Genomic DNA, 25,043 nt, shown 5'->3' on the forward strand with positions numbered 1-25,043 from the left:
GAGTAGCGAGGTTCAACTATATGGGAGGAACACAATAAACCACTTGTAAACCCCCAACCAAATCCTCTCCATCTAACTATATAACTGTTTACTGTAGCTCCTTCCAGTTTACATTTTACTCAACAGTAAACCAGTTTGAAGGTGTACAGGAGCATTTAATCCAGATCAAAATGACGTGTCAAATTGTGTTTGGATAGTAATAGTTTTTGGATGAAACTGGAAAAACCCCAACACCCAAACCGCAATGATACCACATACTATGCAGCTATCAAGATCATCTTTTTATAATCCTATGTTGTTGATTTAAATTAAGTTAATCTATTTAGTTAACAGCAACTAAATTGTCGGGAATGTATCTCCATGGAATGGATTTTATTGAGCTTCGTCTAAAAATTAGGCCTATTGTCTTCTTACCATCCGCCACCCGGTGGCACCAAAATGTAAGGCTGACATATTGATCTCAGGAACCTACATAACAGTGGGAGTAAAGTGACGAAAAGTGAAAACATTGCAGGATACAAGTTATGATTATGTGTTTGTTGGTGAATATGCCCAGGTTGTTGCTACTGTTATAATATTAGCCAAATTAAATCAGAGTGGGGGCCTGTTTTCATTGTACACCATTTAGGACCAATAGTTACAGTGAATTAAAATGACTTACTTGTAGTTTCTGCATTGCTTAATGGCAACACAGACATCTGTAGAACGTTATGTTAGAGAATCACAAAACCATTTGAAAAGTTTATTTCTACCATACACAAACTGTACAACACAGCGCATATCTGCTTATGAAATAGTAAAAGTAATAGGAACTTTCAATTTACAAACTACTTGAACTGAAAAAGCATAACGTTTTAATGAAAAAGAAAAAAAAATACAATACAGTTTCATCATACTAATATCATTCCACAAAAAAAATCCAATTCACAATACAAAACATCAAATACTAACAGGGAAAAATAAATATTCTTCACAAAACTTCCTGAGCAAACAATGTGTGGTATATGAATTAAATATTACGAATTATAAATAAATTAACATGATTAACTAAATGTTTGATTACATTTTTAAAGAGCTTTAAATATGTTGAGTGTATTTGGATCAAATAAAGTCTTTCATCTCAACAAGTGTAATTAATTTGGTTGTGTTTTGCAGATATGCACTTCTTCAATTTTCTTCTGAAGGAAGAGTATAGGCCAAGTCCAATTCAATTATTTAAAACTTGATAAAACTATTAACCCATGCAAACTTCAAAAATAGTAACATTGTACTGTGACATCACTTGCAATGGCTCACAAACAAGAAGAAAGTGTAATTCTTTCTGGAATCCCAGGGCAATATAACCAACAGAAATACAAAAGAAAAAGTGCAACTGATTCACAATGGAATAAGAAAGGAGAATCAAACAAACAGTTCATTATTACTAATATCACATGTTCGTCTGCTTTTACCATAAGTGTCAGTGTTCAACTGAAAATATATATTATTGACAGTTCTTCATTACATTACAGACACCATTGGTATGTTTTTTGTGTGTTGACTGTGGCCCCATAGAAGTAACAAAGCCTTCCAGGGTATATTTTGAAATATGTGTGACATACAGAAAATGAAACGCCCAAACCAGTATATCATCAGTACACATGACTAAACATAATGTCGTGTTTCTTTTGGTAAAAAAAGGAGAAAATGATACCATAATTGAGTACATGTGGTGTTAAGGGTGGTGTTACCTATAACACCTTCCTCACCTTATTTTTTCCATGCTGACAAAAAAAGTAAAAGTAAAAAACCACTAACACTTCTCACCTGTGATACTTCAAGACCTGACTTTGAGATAACAGCTACTGAGACGATGCTTCAATATTTGAAATGGCATTTAAACAGTCAGTTAGGAACATTTTCTCCTTTGAAAATAATTGTACTGTATAATAAATTAGACACCATCCACATAATACTGTCCTACCACAAAACAGAGTACTGTATAGTTTATGTATTCATTTACATTTAGGCACATATATGCACACACACACTTGTGTGTGCACAGAAGGCAGTTTAATATCTATATAATTTAAGAAAAAGTAAAAGATATCTTGACAAAGTGGATTTCAATTTTTCTTAGTGCTGTCAGTTGCTCTATTCTAGTAACACATTATGCAAAGTTGAATCTGACATTCAGTTCATTGAATGAAATAAAACAATGTTGCATTTCTCCTAAGAGCTGAATGCAACTCCCAGGTTGCAGTCAGCGTTAAACATATTGGATTAAGAGATGTACAGTACAGTAGCATTGCATTTTTGATCTTTAGCGTTCATTATGTCTAACCATACATTCAGTTTGAATAACAAATACAAAGCAAAAAAGCAACAATTGAAAAATGTAGATACAGGATTATTTGGGTAGGTATTTATCCTCATGGGAGATCCAAATTGTGTTGCAAGTAAGCGGACAAATCACCACTAGATGGCGAAAGAGAGCTATGATTGAAACTGCTATGTGCTTCAATGTAATTTACAATGTGCAGAATTAGTCCATGGATTTCCCAATATTAAGCATTTATAATCATAGAAATAAATAAAATATGTTGAAATAAATACATTGACGAACAAAGATAATAAATAGCAATAATATAAGAATGACAAAGAATAACAAATACAGATTTAAAATCAAGCAAACCATACAAAATAATTAAGTGCAAGGGGGGTAAAAATCTCACCGGAATAAACATATCAAGTGAATACAGAAGCGTTAAAAACATTACAAATCTCGGCTGGTAATCTTCTCAGTGCAGTATTTACGGTGAAATGTCGAAACACATTCCCCAAAAAGCCTTGTCTTATACATGCAACCAAGCCAGCACTCTCCAGAAAAATACAGCTATCCAGTGTCATTATCCCAAGTCAAAGACACCTCTTGGTAGCTTGACAGCTTAAACGTGGATGCCCTTAATAGCCTGTTTGATATTATCCAAGAGAGCTTTGCACTCAGGAGAGTAGTCGTGCTCCGAGTTGTTGTACATATCTGTTAATGTGTTCACATAGGCTTCAAAATTATGCTCACTGATGGGCCCCTGGAACACAAACATGTTCAAATGTTAGTCAACCAACTTTGGCATAATGACAATGACTAAGAATGTCATGCTGATTACTTTCACAGAATAGATTTTGTAGAATTGAACGCAGGCAAGGCCTACTGTACCATTTGAGGCAGTTGAATGTCTGTGAGACTGTTGATCAGTGCTTGACTGAGGCGGGCTAACTCCTTCAGAAGGCTGTCGTTGTGCTGCTCAATCATCTTATTCTCCTCCTCAATTGTCTTTAGGTTACATTCCATCGATGAAATCTGCTTTCGGGGGAGGAGTTCAAACTTATTGAATGGGCCAACACTCTCAAACCATTTTTCTAACTAAGCATTTCAAAGCCATCCGCTCAGTGTTGATGCTTACCTGGGTCTGCAGTTGCATCATGTCAGCTTCTATTTTCAGGTTGGATTCGTTCAGTTCCTTGATTTCATGATCCAAGTGTTGCATGTCCTCGTTCGTTTCAACTCCTTTGATTGAAAATAAAGAATGCAATTCAAGTCAAACCTGTTGCTGAACATAAGATCTTCCTTTTTTCTTTCTAGTCTACCAACTAACTGGAGGTCTAAACATACTTTAGATATATTAAATGCAAATATACATTGTTACAATAGCTTACCACTACTGGCTTTCAACTTTATAGTCATCATCTCCTCTCCTGACAGCTTCTTCTTGATACTCTGAGCATTCAACGGGCAGCCAGACAAACTAGTTAAAACGAAAGAGACAATGAACTTAGTGAAAACGTTATGGGCAAATCTGAACCAATGAAAGGTTGATCGACAGTTAAAGTAAAACAAAAGAAAGTGTGTATATTTCATTTTTATATCAGTCCTCCATTGATACTGTATGGTTCCAAAATATTGTAGAAGGACTTTTTGCATACAAGCCTCATAGGTATCCTACTGACAAGCTTATTTACTTAAAAACATAGTGCAGTGATTACAGATGTGTATGCTCACAAGCCACAAGTTTAGCTTGACACGAAATGGCCTCACCTTCTATGAGTAACAAACACGTTGTTGGCGTGTCCAAGACCATTACAGCCTGGCAGGGGACAGTGGGGAAGCTCCTGTTTGCAGGCTTTCCAGGGGAAAGGCAGTCCATTGATGGAGGACTCCTTCTGTCTCTTGGCAGCAAGGGGGCAGCTCGCTGCACTGCGGTGGGATGTATATTTGCCCGATATATGGCCCTGTCCATCACACCCAATCACTGGACACCTTAAACAGACAAACACAGAGTCAGGTTTGTGAGTATTTGCTGTCTTACTTGGTACTGCGATTGGAGTCATGGTTGATATTGTGCAGAAGTCCTAGTGAAAGAGATCCAATCTTGTTCAAATTATGCTGAAGACCAAGATTTTGGTCAACAACCAATTTATTTCTTATAGTTTGGTTAAAATGATAATGTTTGTTGAGTTGTGGCGAATTAACCCCTAAAACCATAGAAAATGGATACATGCGCAAAGCAAATCATTTTTACAGTACATGAATATCCCTCACTAACTAGACCGGAAGATTTGTCAAACCATTACGTTGATTAATCCAGCCAAATGCTGATTAAAAATCCAGTCAACAAAACTAAAAACAGGCTCAAATAATCATATCAGCCAAGTTGCTAATCCACACACAAACTTTCCATAGAATCATATTCAGATGAATTAACAGTATTGAGGCTGTTGGTGTTTGTACAGTACTTGAAAAACACAAGCACAAGTCTTGTTGAATATCATTAAGAGTTACGTACAGTAATTGCATTTCCAGGTCTATTTTCTACAGGTCAGTAATGGAGTGACATGAATTACACATAATTGTCATGTTTCCCATCATGTGAAAGAATGCAATTTTGAGGTTGCTGACCCCTTCCCTTATTGGTAAAGGTGAAAGGCTGCCTGAGATGATACAAATGGCACACATGCAGTACAGTAGAGTGCTAGTGTGGAAAGCAGTTTTTTTGCACTTTGTTGCCTGGTAAGAGTAGCTGCACTTAGAGGGACAAAACAACCCCAGTCCCATTACTTACATACAGTACAACCACAGGTAGATGCAAGGCATCAGGACAATGGAAACATGCCGTATGGCCCACAATTTACAATAATCTAGCAACATTACAGACGCACTGTAGGTTTGCCTCCCCTCCCCTGCCCCCACCCCCCTCTCTTAATGTCTATGAGATCTATTCCAGTCTAATTCCTAAGCTCTCGTGGCCCTGCATTAGTAATTAAAAATAAATAAAATAAAAATCGGCGTCCAGATGTATAAGTAAACAAAGACTCATACATCTGACTTTGGATTCAAGCAGCAAATCAATTACATTATTTTTTTTTCAATAACACCATTTCAGAGACAACTGCATTGAGAATAATCAAACTCCACTTGAGTGCAATGCTTTGACCACATACTGTAGCATAGTTGACCTTTAATAAACATGTTTCACCCCGTCTTTATACGGAACCATCATAATTACAAGGAAAGCACTCATGCAAGAGAGATAAGCCAGATATTCTATAAAGACGACTACAAAATACATTACAAAGCATGAAACGTACGCAGTATACAATAAACATGTTGTTAATCCTGAGAAGATAATATACTAATGTTATGATCTGAGATACAATTTCCTTTGAATAACTTAACGGCTTTCAGGTATAATGCTCTCTTTACAATATGATTCTCTCTTTACTGTATGATAAGATTACTTAATTAATTTAAGCTTTAGTTGAAATTGAAAGAGCAACAACGTTTCGGTTAAAATCTGAGAGGGGTAACAAAAACTAAAACAAATACATAGCAACATTTACAATTGGGGAAAAAATGATTCCTAACTTACTTCATTTCTTGGTCATCTTTTTCATCTTTGTTTGGTGTAAGCTTCAAGCCTGACTTTCTGGCACGTGGACATCCTGACAAACTAAAAATGATTAGAGACAATACGGTTTAACAATAATGAACACTTCTTTAGGGCTAAAATCAAACTCTTTCATCAATCATAAGACACTCACATAGCCTGTCCTTGACAAATCCAAGTTGACAACATCATTTCATAATCAATCAGTTTAAAAAATCAATCTACAAAGATGTTGGTCTTGTCAAAGAAATGTACTGTACTGTATAACAGTGTTTCTCACTTAAAATGCCTGAGATGAATAAAGGGAATGGCTAGACAATGAAACACAAGCCCAGTTCTATTCATGTCCACTCATTCACATCAGACAAGCTACCTTCTGTGTGAAGCATAATTCCCCGTCACATGTCCTGATCCATCACAACCAGGTGTTGGGCACCTGCAGATTGAGACACAGAGGGCAGGTGAATCTCAGTGTGACAATGCCGGTAACAATGACATCATATTTAGATACAAAATGTAATGTATCGATACAGTACATAACAGTATGTATTTCTTAATAGGGATTTATGGTGGACAAAAAGCACACAATGTACACTAAGGTGAATTCCAAACAGGTTACTCAAATACAAGATAGTGACTCACAACACATACTTTAGTTCCTGAGAATTGGCTGCCATCAATGATTTGAGAGTCTTGTCAGCCAGGGGACATCCAGAGACACTACACACAGAAGGAGAAAAAGAACTGAGAGCCATTGCAATGGACTTTAATCACAATTCAATTCAAGTCTGAGGGTAACTGATATACGGTGCAATTAGTGCAAAATTAAACCTTTTACTATAATTTCTTTTTCTAAAAATGTCAGTTTAAGCAGTATATAATACTCACTAATACAAACAATCAGCATTGTTAGCCTGAAACAGGCCATATTTACAAGTTGGTGCTAATGAATAATGTGTAATTACCTTCGATGTGATGCATAATTTCCTGTAACATGGCCGCTACCATCACAGCCTGGGGTTGGACAGCTGCAGCAGAGAACACAAGAACTTAGGACATACTACATGCATCAACTAAGGCTTCAAATCAATTGCAGGTAGTGGGTTTCCAGGCAACCTCGAAATACACTGTCTTGTGAGTCAAGAGACCATGTTCAATTTGAATTGGATTTCATATTGTTTCAGTTTCACACTGTAGGCATTGCTTTGGTTAGAGTATAAATCCACATAATTCATTTGCCACACAAGAAGAATCATGTTTTTACATTATCCTGGAAACCTTGTACCTGCAATTGATTGAAGTGGGGCGCTAACCTTTTTACTTGACATTGAGTGGCATCGGTGGAAAGTTAGTACTGCAGGAAATTTAGTAGAACAACTGTATCCCCCCCCAACATTTAGCTCAGCAATGTCCATGATGACATTGGTTGTGACAGAAAATAGTTCCTATGTTGGTGTGTGGTGGGGTGCTCACTTGAAACTCTAATTGTTTTATGTAAACTACTCAGTCCTACTTAAAGAGTGGTTCTGCAAAGCCTAACCAATAGAACATGCAGAGTCTAACTACAAAGTTAAGAGTTGTAAGATCATATTGTGAGGGAGGATGATGTACGTACACGTAAAAACTCACTTTTAAAAAGATACATTTCCTCTCCACAAGAACCTGCAGACATACCAGTCACAACGATACGTAATATATCAATGGGCAATGGGATAGCTGGTAATAGGATAGATCATGTCTAGAGAATGGATGTGAGCTTTATCTCACTCACAATACACTGCCCTATTTAGGCAAAGGTTTGGTCTGGAATTACACTTCTGTTATTAATAATGACCATCTGTCCATTGACCTTTTTAAAGGGAAATGCCCGTTACACGCAGATGACTGAATAAAGATGCCCCACGTCTACTCCTCCTCTTTAACGGAACCCATGACCCTTTAACATGATATACCTCATCAACTCTTTCTTAGCTTCTCTCAAAAGCATCTTGGTCCTGGGGCTGGACATGCTAGAATCTCCAGGGTAGTTTTGGTCCTCCAGAGAAGCTTCGTCAAAATCCTCCTGCTGAGAGACACAATGACATCCCCTTTAAAACCTCGCGACACCCTGGCATAGTCTTGAGTCTTGAACAGGATCGGCAATGACCTAAAAGTGAATTATCAATGAAAATGCCCACCTAATACTCTTAACCCACAAGCCCTTGGGGTTAATGCAAGTCTGGGTGATTATGCTTAAGGATACTTACAGTAAACCATACATCCATTTAAAGTCACATTTAATCCACACAGTATTTATGACGGATAGCCATGATGTAAAACATTCGGATTTACTCTTTTTTTTTAAGGACAAGATTCTACTAGCACCAGATGCTGTCGGTGAATTAGAAACAGGGCAAATATACTGTATAGCCTTTTAAATCCACCAAAACGTGGAATACCAGGAATACCAGCTGTGTCAACACTTTCTTTATCAAATGGGTATTAAAGGGACACACACAGTGTACATTTACGATAGTATATCCCATTATCTCCTATTTATTCACTTAGGACTGGTGGTGCTGCTGCTCCTTTGAATATGTATCAATTACAGTAGACGTCTTGTGTACTGTATATACTGTATATTTCTTGGAAATGTTGTGGTTTTCCGTGTGGCTTTACCTCTTTGTCCTGCATGATGTGTTGTGCTTTGCTGAAGTTGAGAGGAGTGTCCCAGGCGTCTCTTTCACACAGGGCCTGGTAGAAGGCAGGGCTGATGTGCATACTTCCGCCCTTGGAGAGAGTGGACTCTGGAGGGGACAGGGCGTCTCCCAAAGGCACCTTGGGCATTGCTCTCACCTGCTCCCTACTCTTCTTCATACTCAAGTCCAGAGTGCCGTTCTCATCCACTTCTATGAGCGTGTCCTGAAGGAGGATAAGTCACCTGATCACACTCAGCCATAGTGACGGGGCAAATGACCAAAGGACTCAACAATCATTGATGAAAACATACTGTATCAGTACCAGTCTCTGCATTCATCAAAATAGAAGTTAGAAAATATTCCAATGACTACATTATCATAAATAACCAAAAAAGCAATGCTTTAAATGTATACCAATTGGAATGCTACAACATATAATAATTACAAATAAAAATAACAACTTGAAAATACACCTCAAATATACATTATTAGACACACATAAGACATGAATTGATTATCTAACACCGTGCAAAGTACAGCGTTAAGCCAGTGTTAATTCTGTTGAACAAAATAATCACTGGTGTATAGTTTTTCAGTGACAGCTGTGTCATCTGTTTTCTAGGACACACAACCAAGATGGCAGCTGGGGGTTGCTGGTTTTAGGTCATCACCATTAAAACAAAAATTAAAAAGCTTAATGTAGCATAAGTTTTCTCACTGACAGATGTGTTACTCATTCCATGCTGAAACGCTACGTGTGCTTACGGCTGAGGTTTTAGAGCATTAAAAGTTTTACTTCATTAAATGCTGAAATCCTGTCTATAAATGAAACCAATTATTCAACGCATATGTCTCATTAAACCCTATATTCCATTATTTTTGCAACAAAGGAGAGCCTTTCAAATTAATTAAACAGGATAATGTTCATGGACATTGCATGAGACTGTCCACTTTAATTATCTGTGGGTGTGTTGACATGTGTGCACCTAATCTCAATGACATGAGAGAAAAATGAAAAGGTTTCAAGACGGACAGTTTTTCTCTTTTTATGATTTGTCAATCTCTCAATTTCCAAAGTATTCCTGACAACACAGAGTTATACTCTGTTGCTCCTCATCATGGGCGTCTTTGTGTAGGCCTCTATAACTCTGGATTAAAGGGTTCAGAGCTGACACGTTCCAACTTTTTCCAATCTAATGCTGAATTACCGTGTATTGTGCACTACATATCATACGTAATATCGATAAAATACACTAATCACTTATTAGTGTCTGTGTCTGATTATAGATCACACCATAATTCTCTTCATTTGAATCTCAAATTTTTGCTTGAAACAAGCAGCACCCTATCCTATGTGTATTAATATATCGCCCTCCTAAACAGTGATTTTTATCAAAGATCACACCATGATTACTCAATGAGAGTCACTTTAAAGGGGAAGATTACCCATATCTAATTTACCTGTCCATCAGATACAATGTTTTTTAAGGTATCTGTGCAAACTGGCTATCATAATAACAGCCCCTTTGTTACTTATTGGAAAAGTCTTGCTGCGCATCTACAGTATACGGTATCTGTGGAATTGAAAGTTGCTGTAATTCTAAGATGAAAACACCCTTTGAGTTTGCATGTACAGTAAATCAGACACTCTCCAAGAGAAGTCAACTGCAGAAGAGCACAGATGATTAACTAGATTAAACTAACACTGTTTTATTCATTCAGTGGGTTGGTACCTGGTACAGCGCCACATTCTGAGCTAACCAAGCTGGGATCCAAACAGGGTTCTGTGCTGTGTAGGTGTGGAGACCTTGAATCATCTATCTATCAGAGAATCTGATCAATATTCTGTCTTTAATTACAGGGGGGACTCATTTAGTATCGAGACATGGGTTGACATGCTGTCAAACCAAATGCAGAGTAAGGCTACGTATGACTTGATTCGGGAGGATTACAATTTTCAGAGGATAATAAAAAAATTTGGGGGGGGTTTTCCCTGGTAGAAATGTAGGAGGTGCATTAAGAGTCCAAGTTTTAAACGGGTACACATTTAAAACATCAGGGAGATTTTTGTTTTGTGTGAATAAAAGATTTCAGCTAATGAGTCCTTCAGCTGATTGGTTTAATCCACTGAAATACGTTTTATAGGCCATCTGATAGAAACCCATCTTATCCTGCATAATATATTACGAAGCAAAATATCTTCCACCATCTGCGACATGCAAGACACACTTTCATACAAGCAGTTTCTGTTGCAAATTACCATAAAAGTAGAAAACAAATGCATGACCACATGTTTTACAGAAACAAGTCTAATTGTAATTGAGAAAGAAGGCGGATTGTATTTTTTCTTTTGATGTGATTACACAAATTTTCTTTTGTGTACATTAAAGCTTTATAGGGGGGAAACCTCTTGTTTTTCTGCCACCAGAGACACAGCTCCCTTTGCCAAAAACAGTCTTTTGATGTTTTTTTTTCCTTTTTATACACAAATCAGAGTTGCTTTAGAATGACCATATTAAATACCTTTCCAAGTGGTCTAATTTGATTACCTTTGTGGAGGATGCCAGGGGCTGGCCGGTGACGGCCTCCATGTTGTTCCGGTAGCGGGTGGAGAGGTTGAGGATGGCGGTAGTCGCCACGGTGCCTTGGAGCCCCTCACCTCCTTTTTTGTAATGGCTGGATGGGCTGTGTCCTCCAGGGGTGGGCAACCGGCTGACAGGGACGCCAAGGAAGCCAGGGTACTGTAGAGGTGCTGTGGAACAAAACGCATGCAGCCATTTACACAGAAGTCAAGGAACAAATAGTTATATCATGTATAGGACCCCTTTAGATATACAATATGGTGCCAGTAAATGTGCAACCAGCTTAAAGTGTTTGCGTTGTTATTTGTTACGGTGCATTCGGAAAGTATTCAGCCCCCTTCACTTTTTCCACACTTTGTTATGTTACATACAGCCTTATTCTAAAATGAATTAAAAACAAAACAAAACAAAAAAATCCCTCATCAATTTACACGCAATACCCCAGAATGACAAAGCCAAAAAAGGTTTTTAGAAATGTTTGCTAATTTTACTTATTAAAAACAAAAGAAAATGAAATATCACATTCAGACCCTTTACTCAGTATTTTGTTGAAGCACCTTTGGCAGTGATTACAGCCTTGTGTCTTCTTGGGTATGATGCTACAAGCTTGGCACACTTGTATTTGGGGAGTTTCTCCCATTCTTCTCTGCAGATCCTCTCAACCTCTGTCTGGTTGGATGGGGAGCATCGGTGCACAGCTATTTTCAGGTCTCTCCAGAGATGTTCAAGTCCAGGCTCTGGCTGGGCCACTCAAGGACATTCAGAGACTTGTCCCGAAGCCACTCCTGCGTTGTCTTGGCTGTGTGCTTAGGGTCATTGTCCTGTTGGAAGGTGAACCTTCGCCCCAGTTTAAGGTCCTGAGTGCTCTGGAGCAGGTTTCATCAAGGATCTCTCTGTACTTTGCTCTGTTCATCTTTCCCTCAATCCTTACTAGTCTCCCAGTCCCTGCTGCTGAAAAACATCCCCACATCATGATACTCCCACCACCATGCTTCACCGTAGGGATGCTATTGGCCAGGTGATGACCGGTGCCTGATTTCCTCCAAATGTGACGCTTGGCATTCAGGCCAAGGAGTTAAATCTTGGTTTCATCAGACCAGAGAATCTTGTTTCTCATGGTCTGAGAGTCCTTTAGGTGCCTTTTGGCAAACCCCAAGCGGGCTGTCATGTGCTTTTTACTAAGGAGTGGCTTCCGACTGGACACTCTACCATAAAGGTCTGATTGGCTGATTGGTGGAGTGCTGCAGAGATGGTTGTCCTTCTGGAAGGTTATCCCATCTCCACAGAGGAACTCTGGAGCTCTGTCAGAGTGACCATTGTTACAATTCTTTGGCTCGGTTCCATGACAACGCAGCATACAAAATACAAATAATACAAATAATACAAATAATACAAATAATACAAATAATACAATAATACAAATACGCAGTAGTGCAATGAAATAAGGACAAGACAGTAATTGTCAAGACAAGACAGTATTGCTCAGTTTGGCTGGGTGACCAGCTCTAGGAAGAGTCTTGGTGGTTCCAAACTTCTTCCATCTAAGAATGATGGAGGCTACTGTGTTCTTGGGGACCTTCAATACTGCAGACATTTTTTTGTACCCTTCCCCAGATCTGTGCCTTGACACAATCCTGTCTCAGAGGTCTGCGGACAATTCCTTCGACCTCATGGCCTGGTTTTTACTCTGATGCCCTGTCAACTGTGGGACTTTATATAGACAGGTGTGTGGCGTTCCAAATCATGTCCAATCAATTGAATTTACCACAGGTTGACTCCAATCAAGTCGTAGAAACATCTCAAGGATGATCAATGGAAACAGGATGCACCTGAGCTCAATTTCAAGTGTCATCGCAAAGGGTCTGAATACTTATGTAAATGTGACATTTCAGTTTTTTATTTTTTATTAATTAGCAAACATTTCTAAAAACCTGTTTTCACTTTGTCATTATGGGGTATTGTGTGTGGATTGATGAGGAAAAAATTAATTGAATCCATTTTAGAATCAGGCAAATGTTTAGAACATAACAAATGTGGAAAAAGTGAAGGGGTCTGAATTACTTTCTGAATACACTGTATACTGTGTAGTTGAAAAATAATCAGTCATTGCTTCAATTGAGAAAGCTTCTGTTGAAAAAATTATGTCAGGATCTGAAAACTGTAAGATTCAACAATATTATATAACTGTCTCATCCACATCCAATTCTTGTTCAATGCAGACTTCATTTGTGACAGATTTCTTTACATTGCGTCCTAATACAGAGAACATTCTCAACAGAAGCTGGACGTGTCACGTAAAAAAATCCCTTTAATGTGCCATGACATGCTGTTATGGTACAGCAGATATTTTTTTTTCTCTCTCTCCCTTTTGAATTTAATAAAATGTGCGAAACTCACAGTCAGGGAAGTGTGAAGAGATTTCTTGGTCCTGGTTGGGTGCCAGAAGAGGTTGCTTGCCGAAGACCTGTGCATCAAAGCTGGCGTAATCAAAGCGGATCTTGCTGTACTTGTCCATATCCTTGGTGAGGTTGGCTTGCAAGGCAGCCACAGGGTGGGGAAACCTGTAGTTATACTGGTTGAACTCAAACTTCTTCATGAGGCCAAGAGGTCTGGGTGGAGACAAAGTGGAGACAAAGAGGTGTTTGATTGAGGATTGTGGCTACTGAGTCAAAGGTCATACTTAAGTCGCCCTTATACCTGTGTAGTAACTCTGTAATTACACTGGTAACAACATTGTAGTAACGTGCTGTTACATAGCACATTGGTCAATTATTTGTTAATTCATAGGAATGGAGTTGAGCAGTTTATGTTATTCCACAAGTGGAATAAGGACTGTGTAATTACCTAATGACTATGTAACAATGTTAATACAATGTTGTTACTAAAATAATTACAATGTTACTACACAGGTATAGGGGCAACTTAATGTAAAGTATTACAGAGTCAAATGTACTGTATAGCATGATGTAGACTGATATGCCCACAAGTGGTTGCGAGAAGAACTGGTCCTGAAGTAATAGACATTGCTGTTTGAATCATATCACTTCTTTTCATGAATTCTGGGATCTGATCTGTGTTGCAGGCTCACAGGCATGTTGCCCAACTAATTAATTTAGTATGGGTGGGCATTCTGCCCGTGATTTGTCTAGAGAGAACAAAGGGTTCTGCTGCTTTATTTCTCTAATAGAAAGGATCCCATAGGACGTAAAACCATTGCTTAAGAGTAACACGGAGAAGCCATGTTTGCTAGGCTTTGAAATACAGTGTATTTCCTCTTACAACACACTGAATAAACACCTGACACCCAAAGTCTGTCTTAATTTGATATGATATTGAAATTAATGATCAACTAGCAGATACTTTGTAATATGCTCTCAGAACTAATCAATTTGTTTGCAATGTATTTTTTACGATCTTCATAACATGCTTACAGTATATGCATATCAACAATCTTATAAGTGACATTTTTTAAATAATACAGTAACAATTATTATATTGATGACATTGTTCTTATGTGGTTAAAGACACATAACAGAGCCTTTGTCACGAATTCTTTACATCAAATTTGAGCTTGAATGTTGACTGTATGGTTTATGACATAATGTTAATTGATTTCTTATCTCATTAGACTACACTGTCCTTAGTTTAAGGCTAACAAACATTTCCAAAAAAAGCTTTTGCTCATAGTTGTGGGGAGGTGTGCCTGTCTGTCCAATCAGGTAATTTATTGACAATATTTCTGTGTATTTCGGGGACCTACTTAGCTCAAGAGCTCCCCCAAAGGTCCAATGTTCTTCATAGTAACTTTAATGTGGTGTCATACCTGGGCAATCGGTCAGCTGCTTGTCTGCATTTGGGGCTCTCCTTCTGAGGTTGGGAGACTTTGACTGTAGCAGCAATGGGGCAGCCTGAGAGACTGGACAGGAAGGAAATCAAACACATTAGTGGTGTCACCCCCCATCTGCACACCATGTTACTTTCTAATGGGTTGCGGACCCCTGTGGACGTACCTCCGGTGAGTGCTACGGTTGCTGTTGACATGGCCCCTTCCCGTGCACCCGGGGGTAGGACACTTGAGGACGTTCTCATGCATGGCCAGGACTAGAGACAAGGAGAGGAACAGTGGATAAGACGATTGGGTCAGTAGAGAGAGATGATACCAGCATTGATACCAGCATTGATACCCTCATTGATACCTCTAATAACAATATCAGTGATGAGAACATCCACCAGAGTCATGAGAGTATCAAGAGGTAGAGGAACACAAAATGAGAAGACTGCAGAATAATAATGTATTCACATTGGTTGTGTTGAAAACTGTAGTCTGGTTATATGTTTCTTGACGATTCATTCCACACATAACAGTTGTGCCTGAACCAAAGAGAAACCCTGGTTACAGTGCCGCGATCCACACAATTGGGGACATAAGCATCTCTAACTAACAGGGTTTTCCATTGTGACAGTGCACTGTGTGTTGGTCTCAAATGTAAATAGCTTACTGGCGGTAAGAATATAACAAGAAACAGCTGATTATTTTGTTCAAAACACTCACATTGTTAGAGTTCCACTCAGTATCCTTAGGAACTTTTCTTTTCTACACATACTGTATTTTCCAATTAGTTTGCAGGAGTTGTCTATTTATTTTTGAATACTGCGTTAGCAACCCCTTTGATTTGCAAATACTGCCTCTGGTCTAAGAGCACATGCTTTCATATTGAAAAAAAAGTTAATTACTTTTTCTGTTCCTTTTGTAACATACTGTTTAATGTTTGTTATGTTACATTATTTACAAATGACTAAACCACAGCCAATAAAACTCCTTCAATATTAAGAAATCACAACACACATTACAAGAAAAGAAAGTTCATAGGTGCCAAGTTTCAAATCCATCAACAGTGTTATGTGTGTCTATTCAGTGCAGCACATAGACATTTATGCTATCCAAGGCCATTGAACATTCAAATGATATTTCCTAATTGTATGATTCTGCCACCATTTGATAGCTTTTAAACAGTTTTTTATTTTGGACATTAGTGCTTTACAGCAGACAGTTGTAAGTAACGTAAAATAACTATAGTACACTTTGTGTGTGTGCCATACAGTTTGTGTGTATCTGTATGTACAGTATGTGTATCTGTTTGTATATGAGGGACTTACTCTCAGGGGGTACTCTGACTTTGTGGGGACATCCAGATAGACTCCTATGGTGAGGGTACAGACCAGTAACGTGTCCAGTGCCATCACAACCTGGGGTTGGGCACCTTATGTCCTTCTTATCTGTTCGTGGGGAGTCTAAGAGGAGAAACACCAACAAAGAATTAAACAAGGTTCACATCTCATTCTATTTACTGATCTGTTGGCTATATTATCTTTTGTGAAAGTGAAAATGTATGAGCTACTGTATAGAGTTGTATAGACACAGAAGAGACATACAGATTGCAGTATCATGCAAAGCCAGACACGTTTAAAAAATGCTTCTATTAATCTGTCATTTTAGTTAAGGCTGGAGTCAACACAGGGCATTCACTTCTTAATGCCCATCCATCGAAAGATTACATCTGGGATTATACATTTAGCTGCAGTCATTTGAAGAATCAGTGGAAAACATGAGAGGTACTTTGGGCGGATTTAAGACTTATGGTCATGGTTAAATATCCAGTTGATTCCTATCAAAATCCAATATTCTGAGTAGTAGCAATTCCATCAGAAGATTTTGTTCTTTTTTATTTTAGTCTGGTTATTTATTACTTTGCTTGTTGCCAAAATGTTTTTAGTACTTAAGAGGATTCCCTCCCCTCCAATTTCCCCCCTGAATATTGTTCTTCATTATTTCTATGTTCTAGAATGCCTCATCATTGAAATCACAAGCGGTTTCTTTGATTTATACTATAGATATACATCAGGCAAGTTTCTGAATAAAACTGTATGCTAGTGCATCATATGTTTATGCCTAATACTGTCTTCTACTTAAGATAAGTGCAGTATCCACTTTATATGGTTCCAATGTATTAAAACAATGACAACAAAGGGGAAGGGTTCGAAGACAAAGGTCATGTCTACAAGCCATGTGGATGAAGGGGCACTAGAAGAACAAAAAAAAAAAGCTATTTGAGAAATGCCATTGATAATCCTATTTCTATGAATCTTGAAATAACAAAGACATCGATTGTCATAATACCTTTGCCTCCATGTTGATAGCCGGCCCTGGGGTCCACGTCCAGCAGCCTCTGGTGCCTCCTCTCGTTGCTCATCTGCTCATACAGGAACCTGTCCATCTCCCTGTAGGCGTTGTGGAGGACCTGCCTCTGCTCTGACTGCAGAACCATAGCCTGTTCCAGGAGGCTGAGGTTCACTCTCCCTCTGTCCATCTCCAGGGCTCTCTCCTGCAGGCCCAGCGCCCAGCCCTCCAGCCGGGGAGGCCTCTCCACTTCTGGCTCCCCCTCGCTGTCCTCCTCGCTGGGGGCCGGCCGGTACCTCAGGCCTTCAGCCTGGAAGGGACCCGCTCGGCCCATGTAAACCCCCAGGTCCGAGTCAGGGTCTCCTCTTGTGTGCTGGCCGTTCCTCCCAGATGGGTCTTCTCTGATGACCTTGGAGGGGCTGCTGTTGGAGCCGTTAAGCCGGGCGGCGTGAGGCAGAGGCTCCCAGTCCACCTCTCTGCTGTCTTCGTACGGGCTCTTGCGGGGCGATAAGCTACAAGTTACACTCATCCTGTCCCGACTTTGGTCTTCTTCTTCATCATTTCGCTCTTCCACCTCCTCATCCTCCAGTCTTTCCGAGGCTACAGCCTCGTCTTGGGTAGAGTCATCTGTAACAGCTTCAGACCATCCAAAGGAATCATGGGGATTTACTTTTGTGTCCTGGCAACCATTTGTGTAGGGCACTGCGTGAAGTGAGTCTGGGTCTTCATCTAAAAACAAGGACAGAGAACACAAACTATGTTGTGATTGTTTTTTCAAGCCTGACTTAGTACACATGCTATGGTTATGCATCTTTGTGATAATTTGATATGAGAGAGAGAGTCACAAAATAGTATGTCCACATTTAAGCTTACTCAATATATTTTTGTACTGATGTTCAATGTTGCAAATTGTGTGACACTTTTTCATGTAGAACGTCTTGAGAATGCATGTTTTGTAGTTTACAAGGATTACTAAAACAATTGGGAAAAAATGAGTACAGTACTGTAATGAAAATGATATTAGTATGGTCCACGATTGCCAGATTTCTAAGCAATTCCTCAAGTACATCTTAGATAATACCCAAGCCACTTCTTTTGGCTATTTGAGCATGAGCCCTAGAGACGAAGAACAAGACTGTCTTCTTTTTAGAAATGTCCAATCAGAAAACAACAACTTGATACAGATTTGGAATGACCAGATTATGGCAGGATTTGCATTGCTTGTGCCACTGAACATTTGTTTTGCGTAGTTGTGAGGGTTTAGACAAGCAGGGCTTTATTATATTTTATGTTAACTTGGAGTCATTCATGCAAAACTCATTTAAGAACCCATATTTACATGTACGGATAAGATCCAAGAAAGTGGCAAAAATTGTCCTGGAAAAGAATTGAACAAAGAAAACCACACAACAAAAGTACCCTGCCCTCTGTGGCCCTTATTAGAACTATAATAAGAAAAGATTTCAAATATGAACATTATGATTCCAGTGAGAAATGGAGGCTTGTTGAGACCTTTGGAAGAGATATAACAATGCTCATACACACTGAATGTGTTAATGGTGTGGCTAATGTTTTATTTGAAATATCACAATCTTTAAAATGGAACAAGATAAGTGTAGATCCTGAATGATAATCAAATCCCTTTATTCTCCTCCCTATTGCTTCCCTTTATCTGTCTTTTTTTTTTTTGCAATACCTCATTACGTTGAGTGCACCTACTAATTGATTTTTACATAGATTTTTTTAATACTCAAACCTTTTAGAATTCTCAGATGTTTTACTGGTGGGCATTATTGTTGACATATCAAAAAGTTGAATGTACAACAGGAATGCACTGGAACTGAAAAATACAGTATATTTTTTATTTGAATTTATATTTCAAGCTAGCTAGATCAGTTTAAGTGGAACATACAGAGTACAGTGTAGGCCTCTTAGCCCCCCAAAATGCATTTTATGCAGTAACACCCCTGATTATATTAAGTCATGGTCAATGATTAACAATGGAAAGCTATCTGGATTGATTCAACAAAATCTCTTTTGATCTGCAAAAATCATTGAAAACTTATTTGCTGCTAAAGCTCTTTGGGCCATAAGGGTTTTTCATCCAAATAAATCATAATAAATCATAAGTAGGCTATACTGTAGATCCTTTCTCTTAAGTGGCTAGTAGCCCGCATTGGGAAGAGGGATTCGATAGGTTGATGACAGATTTGGGAATCATTTAGGATCACACTCTGCAGGCTGAGGATGATAGGAATACAGGCATTATCAGACAGTTACTAGTTATTAAGGGGCATAGTAAAAAACATAATCCCCATAATAGAGCTGCTAAATGCCAACAGAATACAGTAGCTCTGACCTAATATGGCATTTCCATGCCAAAAAATAAATCTGGCTTTAGAAACATTTGACTTTGTTTTCTGCAAAATTGATACATTTACTGTACACTTGATGTGATGTGATGTTTATCAAGCACTGTGCTGCAAGACCAGGATACGTGTAATTATAGGTGAATTATATTTTGGGCAAGCTACTTTTTTGAATTTCAAGATGGATTTCATGAGACATGTAACCACAAGGCTGATAATCTCTTTGTTGCTTGAGAGATGTTATTCTAAATAGGGGTCGAAAAAATAGCCGCCTGTTCAAAAAAGATTAAAAGTTAGTCAGTTATGCTTAGTTACAATTAGCAGAGCAAGCAGAGAGGACTTGTTTTTTGTCCAGATGGATGCACAGGCCTGACCAACACACACACACACACACACACACACACACACACACACACACACACACACACACACACACACAGAGAGTGAAAGAGAGAGAGAGAGAGTGAAAGAGAGAGAGAGAGAGAGAGAGAGAGAGAGAGAGAGAGAGAGAGAGAGAGAGAGAGAGAGGTGCAGTGAAAAAAGACACTGGGGGAAAAAAAACTTGGATCCTTCCTGTGGTTTGTGTGTTGGAACAGGTGAACAGTTTGTACTCCAGAACAGCCATTACCGGCGCTCTGCAGCGGGGTAGGAGCTTGGCTGGAGTTGAACGCAGTACAGCTCAACCAAATGAAAGGATTATTTTTCCCCTCTTTTTGTCACAAAATGCAAATATGAACGGAATCCCAATCAATTCTTTTTTGTTGTTGTTGTTGTTGTTGTTGCCTTCTACTCACTTCCACCACCATCTTATATTCCCACACAGAAAAAGCCCCAGACCTGATTTTGACATAAAAAAGATAAGTTATATGCATGAATGTGTACTGTACAGTATCTTTTTTTTTATCACCTGACTTTAGATACTTATGTATTTCCGAGGGCTTCATGCCTGCCGTCTTATTGTATAAAGCTTTTTTTAAACCAACTTTCTCATACAAAAAGGTTATAATACACATATGTGATCTCGATAGATAAAAGCCCGCCTTTAGACACAGACAGACCTTGAGAGGGAGAAATGAAACAAAGAAAGTTTTCAGAGAAATAACTGATGGTGAAACAGTGCAAAAAGGGTTACGATAATTGTAATGTAATATGAACCCCAGAAACAAATAAATTCCATTTCCAATGAATCCGCACAATTCATTGAGCTACTCTCTTGATCCATTTAACTACCCACATGTGTACTATAATGAGCTGTAGACATTATGCCTAATTATGTATATTTGGACTGTGTTAGAGGGCCTAACAAAAGCTTTCGAAAGGGACAATTACGTTTGTTGCTTAGTTACATCGTTAAAAATATACCAAATAAGTGCAGATTATAGTGGGTGAGAATGCACATGTAAACCATGGGTATTGTTGCCAAAATGCTCAAAATTCAATTCATTACGAAATGTTTTGCTACCAGAGAAGACAGTGCTTTAAAATGAAATAAATACAAACATTGTTTTTAGTCGTTGTTGATAAAATGATTACCTAGCTGTGTGTGTACTGCATATTCTTTGATATGGCTGAGTACATAGTATCATTTAACAAATAGGTACACACTATGTTTGTCTCTTTTCATTGTACACAATTAAACAATACATATACATGCTAAGTAAAAACACACTTTTGATGGGAAAGTAGGTGCAAAATAAGCCTATGTTGAGGTTAATCATAATAATATTTGTGTATCGTGACTCAGCTGTACTAATTCAATCAATTGCAGATAACAGGTTTCCAGGATAACTAACTGACTCCTATTGTGCAGCAAGAAAGCAAACTAAATTTGAAACACAGTCACTTTTCTGTTGAGGACAGACATTGATTATTGCTGCGCAAGAAGAATCAAGTTTTGGCGTTATCCTGGAAACCTGTTATCTGCAATGATTGAATTAGGGCCTAACTAAGTTAAACTGAACAAATATCAACAGCTTCGATTCAAATGAGAGAGGGCCAGTGTATCAACCACTTTTGAATAGCTTTTCAAAAAACACATGAGGATCCTGAAATCTGGCTCTGTCAAAAAAAGGGGGGAAACCAAGCCAAAAATATCATGGCAGATCAGCTGTCAAAACTTCAATCTGAGGACGTGAGACAAAACTAATGTGGACCCAGCAGTGTAGTCTTTCACTTCCAGTACACAATGACTGGGGCTGCTGGCGAACGGGCGGGCAGAGGGAGGGAAATATGAATGCAACAGATGGGATTTTAAAATTCAGCGTCAATTGTTCATCAAAACAGACAAAACAACAGGACATCTGTTTACCTGCTGGAGTGTCAATGTTTCTCAGCTCGTCTTTGTCCCGCAGAGCTGCCAGGTCCTCGCTCTCCTCCTCACACGCCTCACTAGGGCTGTAGTGGCGAGGCTTCATCAGGAGAGACTTTCTCTTGTTGACGGGGGCGCCCTGCACCCCGTCCTGGGCGCTCCTCTTCCGTGCTGCCATAGGCCCATATGCACTGGGGTACCAGCAGAAATATTGGGCAAATAAAGCAATGAGGTCAACAAGATTCTTCTTGGCTATGGGTGGGGGGGTCAATTCGAATGACAATCCATTTCAAAGTGAATTGAAATTCAATTAGTGAATTGAAAATTGCCCATTCCATTTTCCATGACGAGTTATCAATAATTAGAATATAATTGAATTTCAATTCACTTCGTGCACTAAGAGAATACAAATTTGAACTGACCCCAAAAAAATCTCAAGTGAACTTCAATTTTATATTGTCAGTTTATTGGACATGGTACTTCACGGTACTCAGAGAGGAATAGAAAGTGTTTCGTATGGCTAGAATGAAAATAGGTTGAATTGAGTGTAGCAAAATGAGAAGCTATTCTTAGCTTAAATAATGACTAAAAACCATTCAAGTAAAGAAGTACCCAGAAGCAGCAATGAACTACAGGCAAAGCAAATTATACCTGCACATCAAGATAAGAGCATTGGCAACATACCACATTTACTATGGGACAAAGGATTGCTATTTTCATTTTGTAAGTAAGGAGATAGAAACTCAGGGGTGAGCTGGAGGATATCCTGAAGTGTTTTTGCTCACAGAGAGGCCATGAACCCTTACCTGGGAGTCTCAGTGATGCAGTCAGCTGGAACTGTCAACAGAAGCAGAGGAAAGTCGGGTAAATAGTCATGTTTACATTTCCACTGTGGATGACTCAGACCTCTGCCCAGAGAAACGCTATCCTGATCAAAGATGAGATCTTTCCCCCGGTTTTGGGTAACCAGTTATGAAATACTGCTACTGTACTGTGAACTCCTTTTTACATGATTTTGTGGTCGATATTGAACAAAAGGTGTCTTTTATCTTTTTTTTTTTTTTTTTTTTTTTACAAATGTATGTTTTTTTTTGTTGGATCAAAAGGACGGTGGAGACTCCTCTTTATTGATTTGAAAGACTCACTGGTTCAACCTGCTCTTTAAGAGACGCTACAGTAGCTCATCCTTGTGACAGCTCTGACAACATGATCTAAAAAGGCAAATGGGTTTTCCCAGAGGGTGCAAATGCAAATCTCATTCACAGGTTTCAACGTATTCCCCATGAAGCACCACCAATAATAAACCTTCCATGAATTTCCCAGACAACGTAATGGCTCCGGTGTGTGAACAACCAGGCCTCCAAAGGCTCTGAACACTTGCATAATGACATACCCAGTCTAGAGGTTTTCAATCACACGATACATATAGTATAGGCACTCCTTAACTAATTTGAGTCAGTGTAGCAATTTAATGAAGTCATTCCCCTCTGAATAATGTAATGGGCATACAGTGCTCTTCAAATCACTAAGATAACATAGAAAACTGACAGTTGTAAAGTTGGATTGTTGAACTGTTAGCCCCGGCCCATAGCTTTAAGTGGGATGTACCAGTGAATTGCGGAAAAATCTCAGTGACAGCAATGTGGTTGCTTGAACATGGTGGAGTTGTCGAAGCTACTCACCTTTGACACCGTTGCATGTTTGGAGTGTGTTTTCTTCACCTTCCAAATCCATCTGTAAACAGAACACACACTATGTAAATGTGTATAATCTAATTGCAACCAAATGCAGAATTTGTTGATTTTTGGATTCATTGGATTGGGATAATGCTGGACACTCATGCTGGATTTGCATTGCTTGTGCCACTGAACATTCATTTTGAGTAGTTATGAGAGTTTAGACAAGCAGGGCTTTATGATATTTTATGTTAACTTGCAGTCATTCATGTAAAACTCATTTAAGAACCCATATTTACATGTAAGATCCAAGAAAGTGGCAAAAATTGTCCGGGAAAAGAATTGAACAAAGAAAAAACACAAGATAAAGGTTTCCTGCCCTCTGTGGCCCTTGATAGAACTATAATAGGGAATAATGCTGGACGCTCATGCTGGAGGCCATTCTGGTTGCAGCTCACTATTTTGGGGAACGCAGGTCATTTCCAACCCCTCCTAGTTATAACGTCTAGAACATGTATATTTGCATGTGAACAATGTATCACATCTAATCAGGAGAATATCAGGAAAACACTAACAGAAGCCAGTACTATGTAAAAGCAAAATACCAAACTAAGGTGAGTTGTAAAAAAAAAAAAAAAAAAAAAACTTTTGGAGGTGAGAAAAACATAATAATGCAGAATAATGACATTAGAGTGCAGTTGGTGGTACACAGTGTGTGTTTAGACCAAAATAGTTGTTAAAATCCATCCACTCTCCCTCGCCATTGCTTGTGGGTCCCAAATAAAACCTATTAAACGTAATTATTCCGGGCTGATGGCAGTGTATAGTGGTCACAGGCCAGTGAAATCTGTGAGTCAGAGGATATGCTGTTACTTTTCCTGGTAATGGGAAACATGACTCCTCTCTCTCAGTTGCTGTTGTGATTGAAGGCACTGACCTGTCATACATTTATAATAGGGGAGCAGGTGTGGCAGTGATGGACCTTAATTTCCTTTAATAAACCTTTTATGTGCCACACTCTTAATGCCACGCCAGGCCCTCTGAGGTCCCGCTCATAATAGGTTCATTACTTTTGATTACTAGAGCCTATTGAGACAAACAACTCCCGAACACTATAGATTACATTCTATAAAAAAAGAATGCAGCTTATTAGTTCATTACACTTTTCCGCATTGTATACACATGCACAAACATGCACAGACAGACAGACAGATACACACACACACACACACACACACACTTTGCCATTTTGTTTGCATAAAAAGGGAGAATTTGGACTGAATTATCTATTTGTTGGAGCACCCATGAGAATTAAAAGAAATTAATTC

General features: G+C 38.7%; 1 protein-coding gene across 1 annotated transcript in view; it reads right to left on the reverse strand.

Annotated features, from left to right (window-relative positions):
* Nucleotides 1-2,927: 2,927 nt before the first annotated feature.
* The window catches only part of st18 (ST18 C2H2C-type zinc finger transcription factor), a gene marked incomplete at both ends in the record, with an annotated part of 45,862 nt that continues 23,746 nt past the window's right edge, over nt 2,928-25,043 (reverse strand). Inside the window, 21 exon segments of the mRNA XM_083689786.1 lie at nt 2,928-3,068; nt 3,197-3,343; nt 3,444-3,547; nt 3,697-3,785; nt 4,076-4,297; nt 5,907-5,987; nt 6,298-6,360; nt 6,576-6,644; nt 6,890-6,952; nt 7,877-7,989; nt 8,583-8,825; nt 11,152-11,354; nt 13,582-13,828; nt 13,831-13,846; nt 15,008-15,100; nt 15,195-15,285; nt 16,342-16,476; nt 17,363-18,091; nt 22,040-22,230; nt 22,846-22,870; nt 23,722-23,773. Coding sequence (XP_083545912.1) covers nt 2,928-3,068; nt 3,197-3,343; nt 3,444-3,547; nt 3,697-3,785; nt 4,076-4,297; nt 5,907-5,987; nt 6,298-6,360; nt 6,576-6,644; nt 6,890-6,952; nt 7,877-7,989; nt 8,583-8,825; nt 11,152-11,354; nt 13,582-13,828; nt 13,831-13,846; nt 15,008-15,100; nt 15,195-15,285; nt 16,342-16,476; nt 17,363-18,091; nt 22,040-22,230; nt 22,846-22,870; nt 23,722-23,773 — 3,117 coding nt within the window.

Source organism: Argentina silus (assembly GCF_951799395.1).
Source record: "Argentina silus genome assembly, chromosome: 18".
NCBI classification, from domain to species: Eukaryota; Metazoa; Chordata; class Actinopteri; order Argentiniformes; family Argentinidae; genus Argentina; species Argentina silus.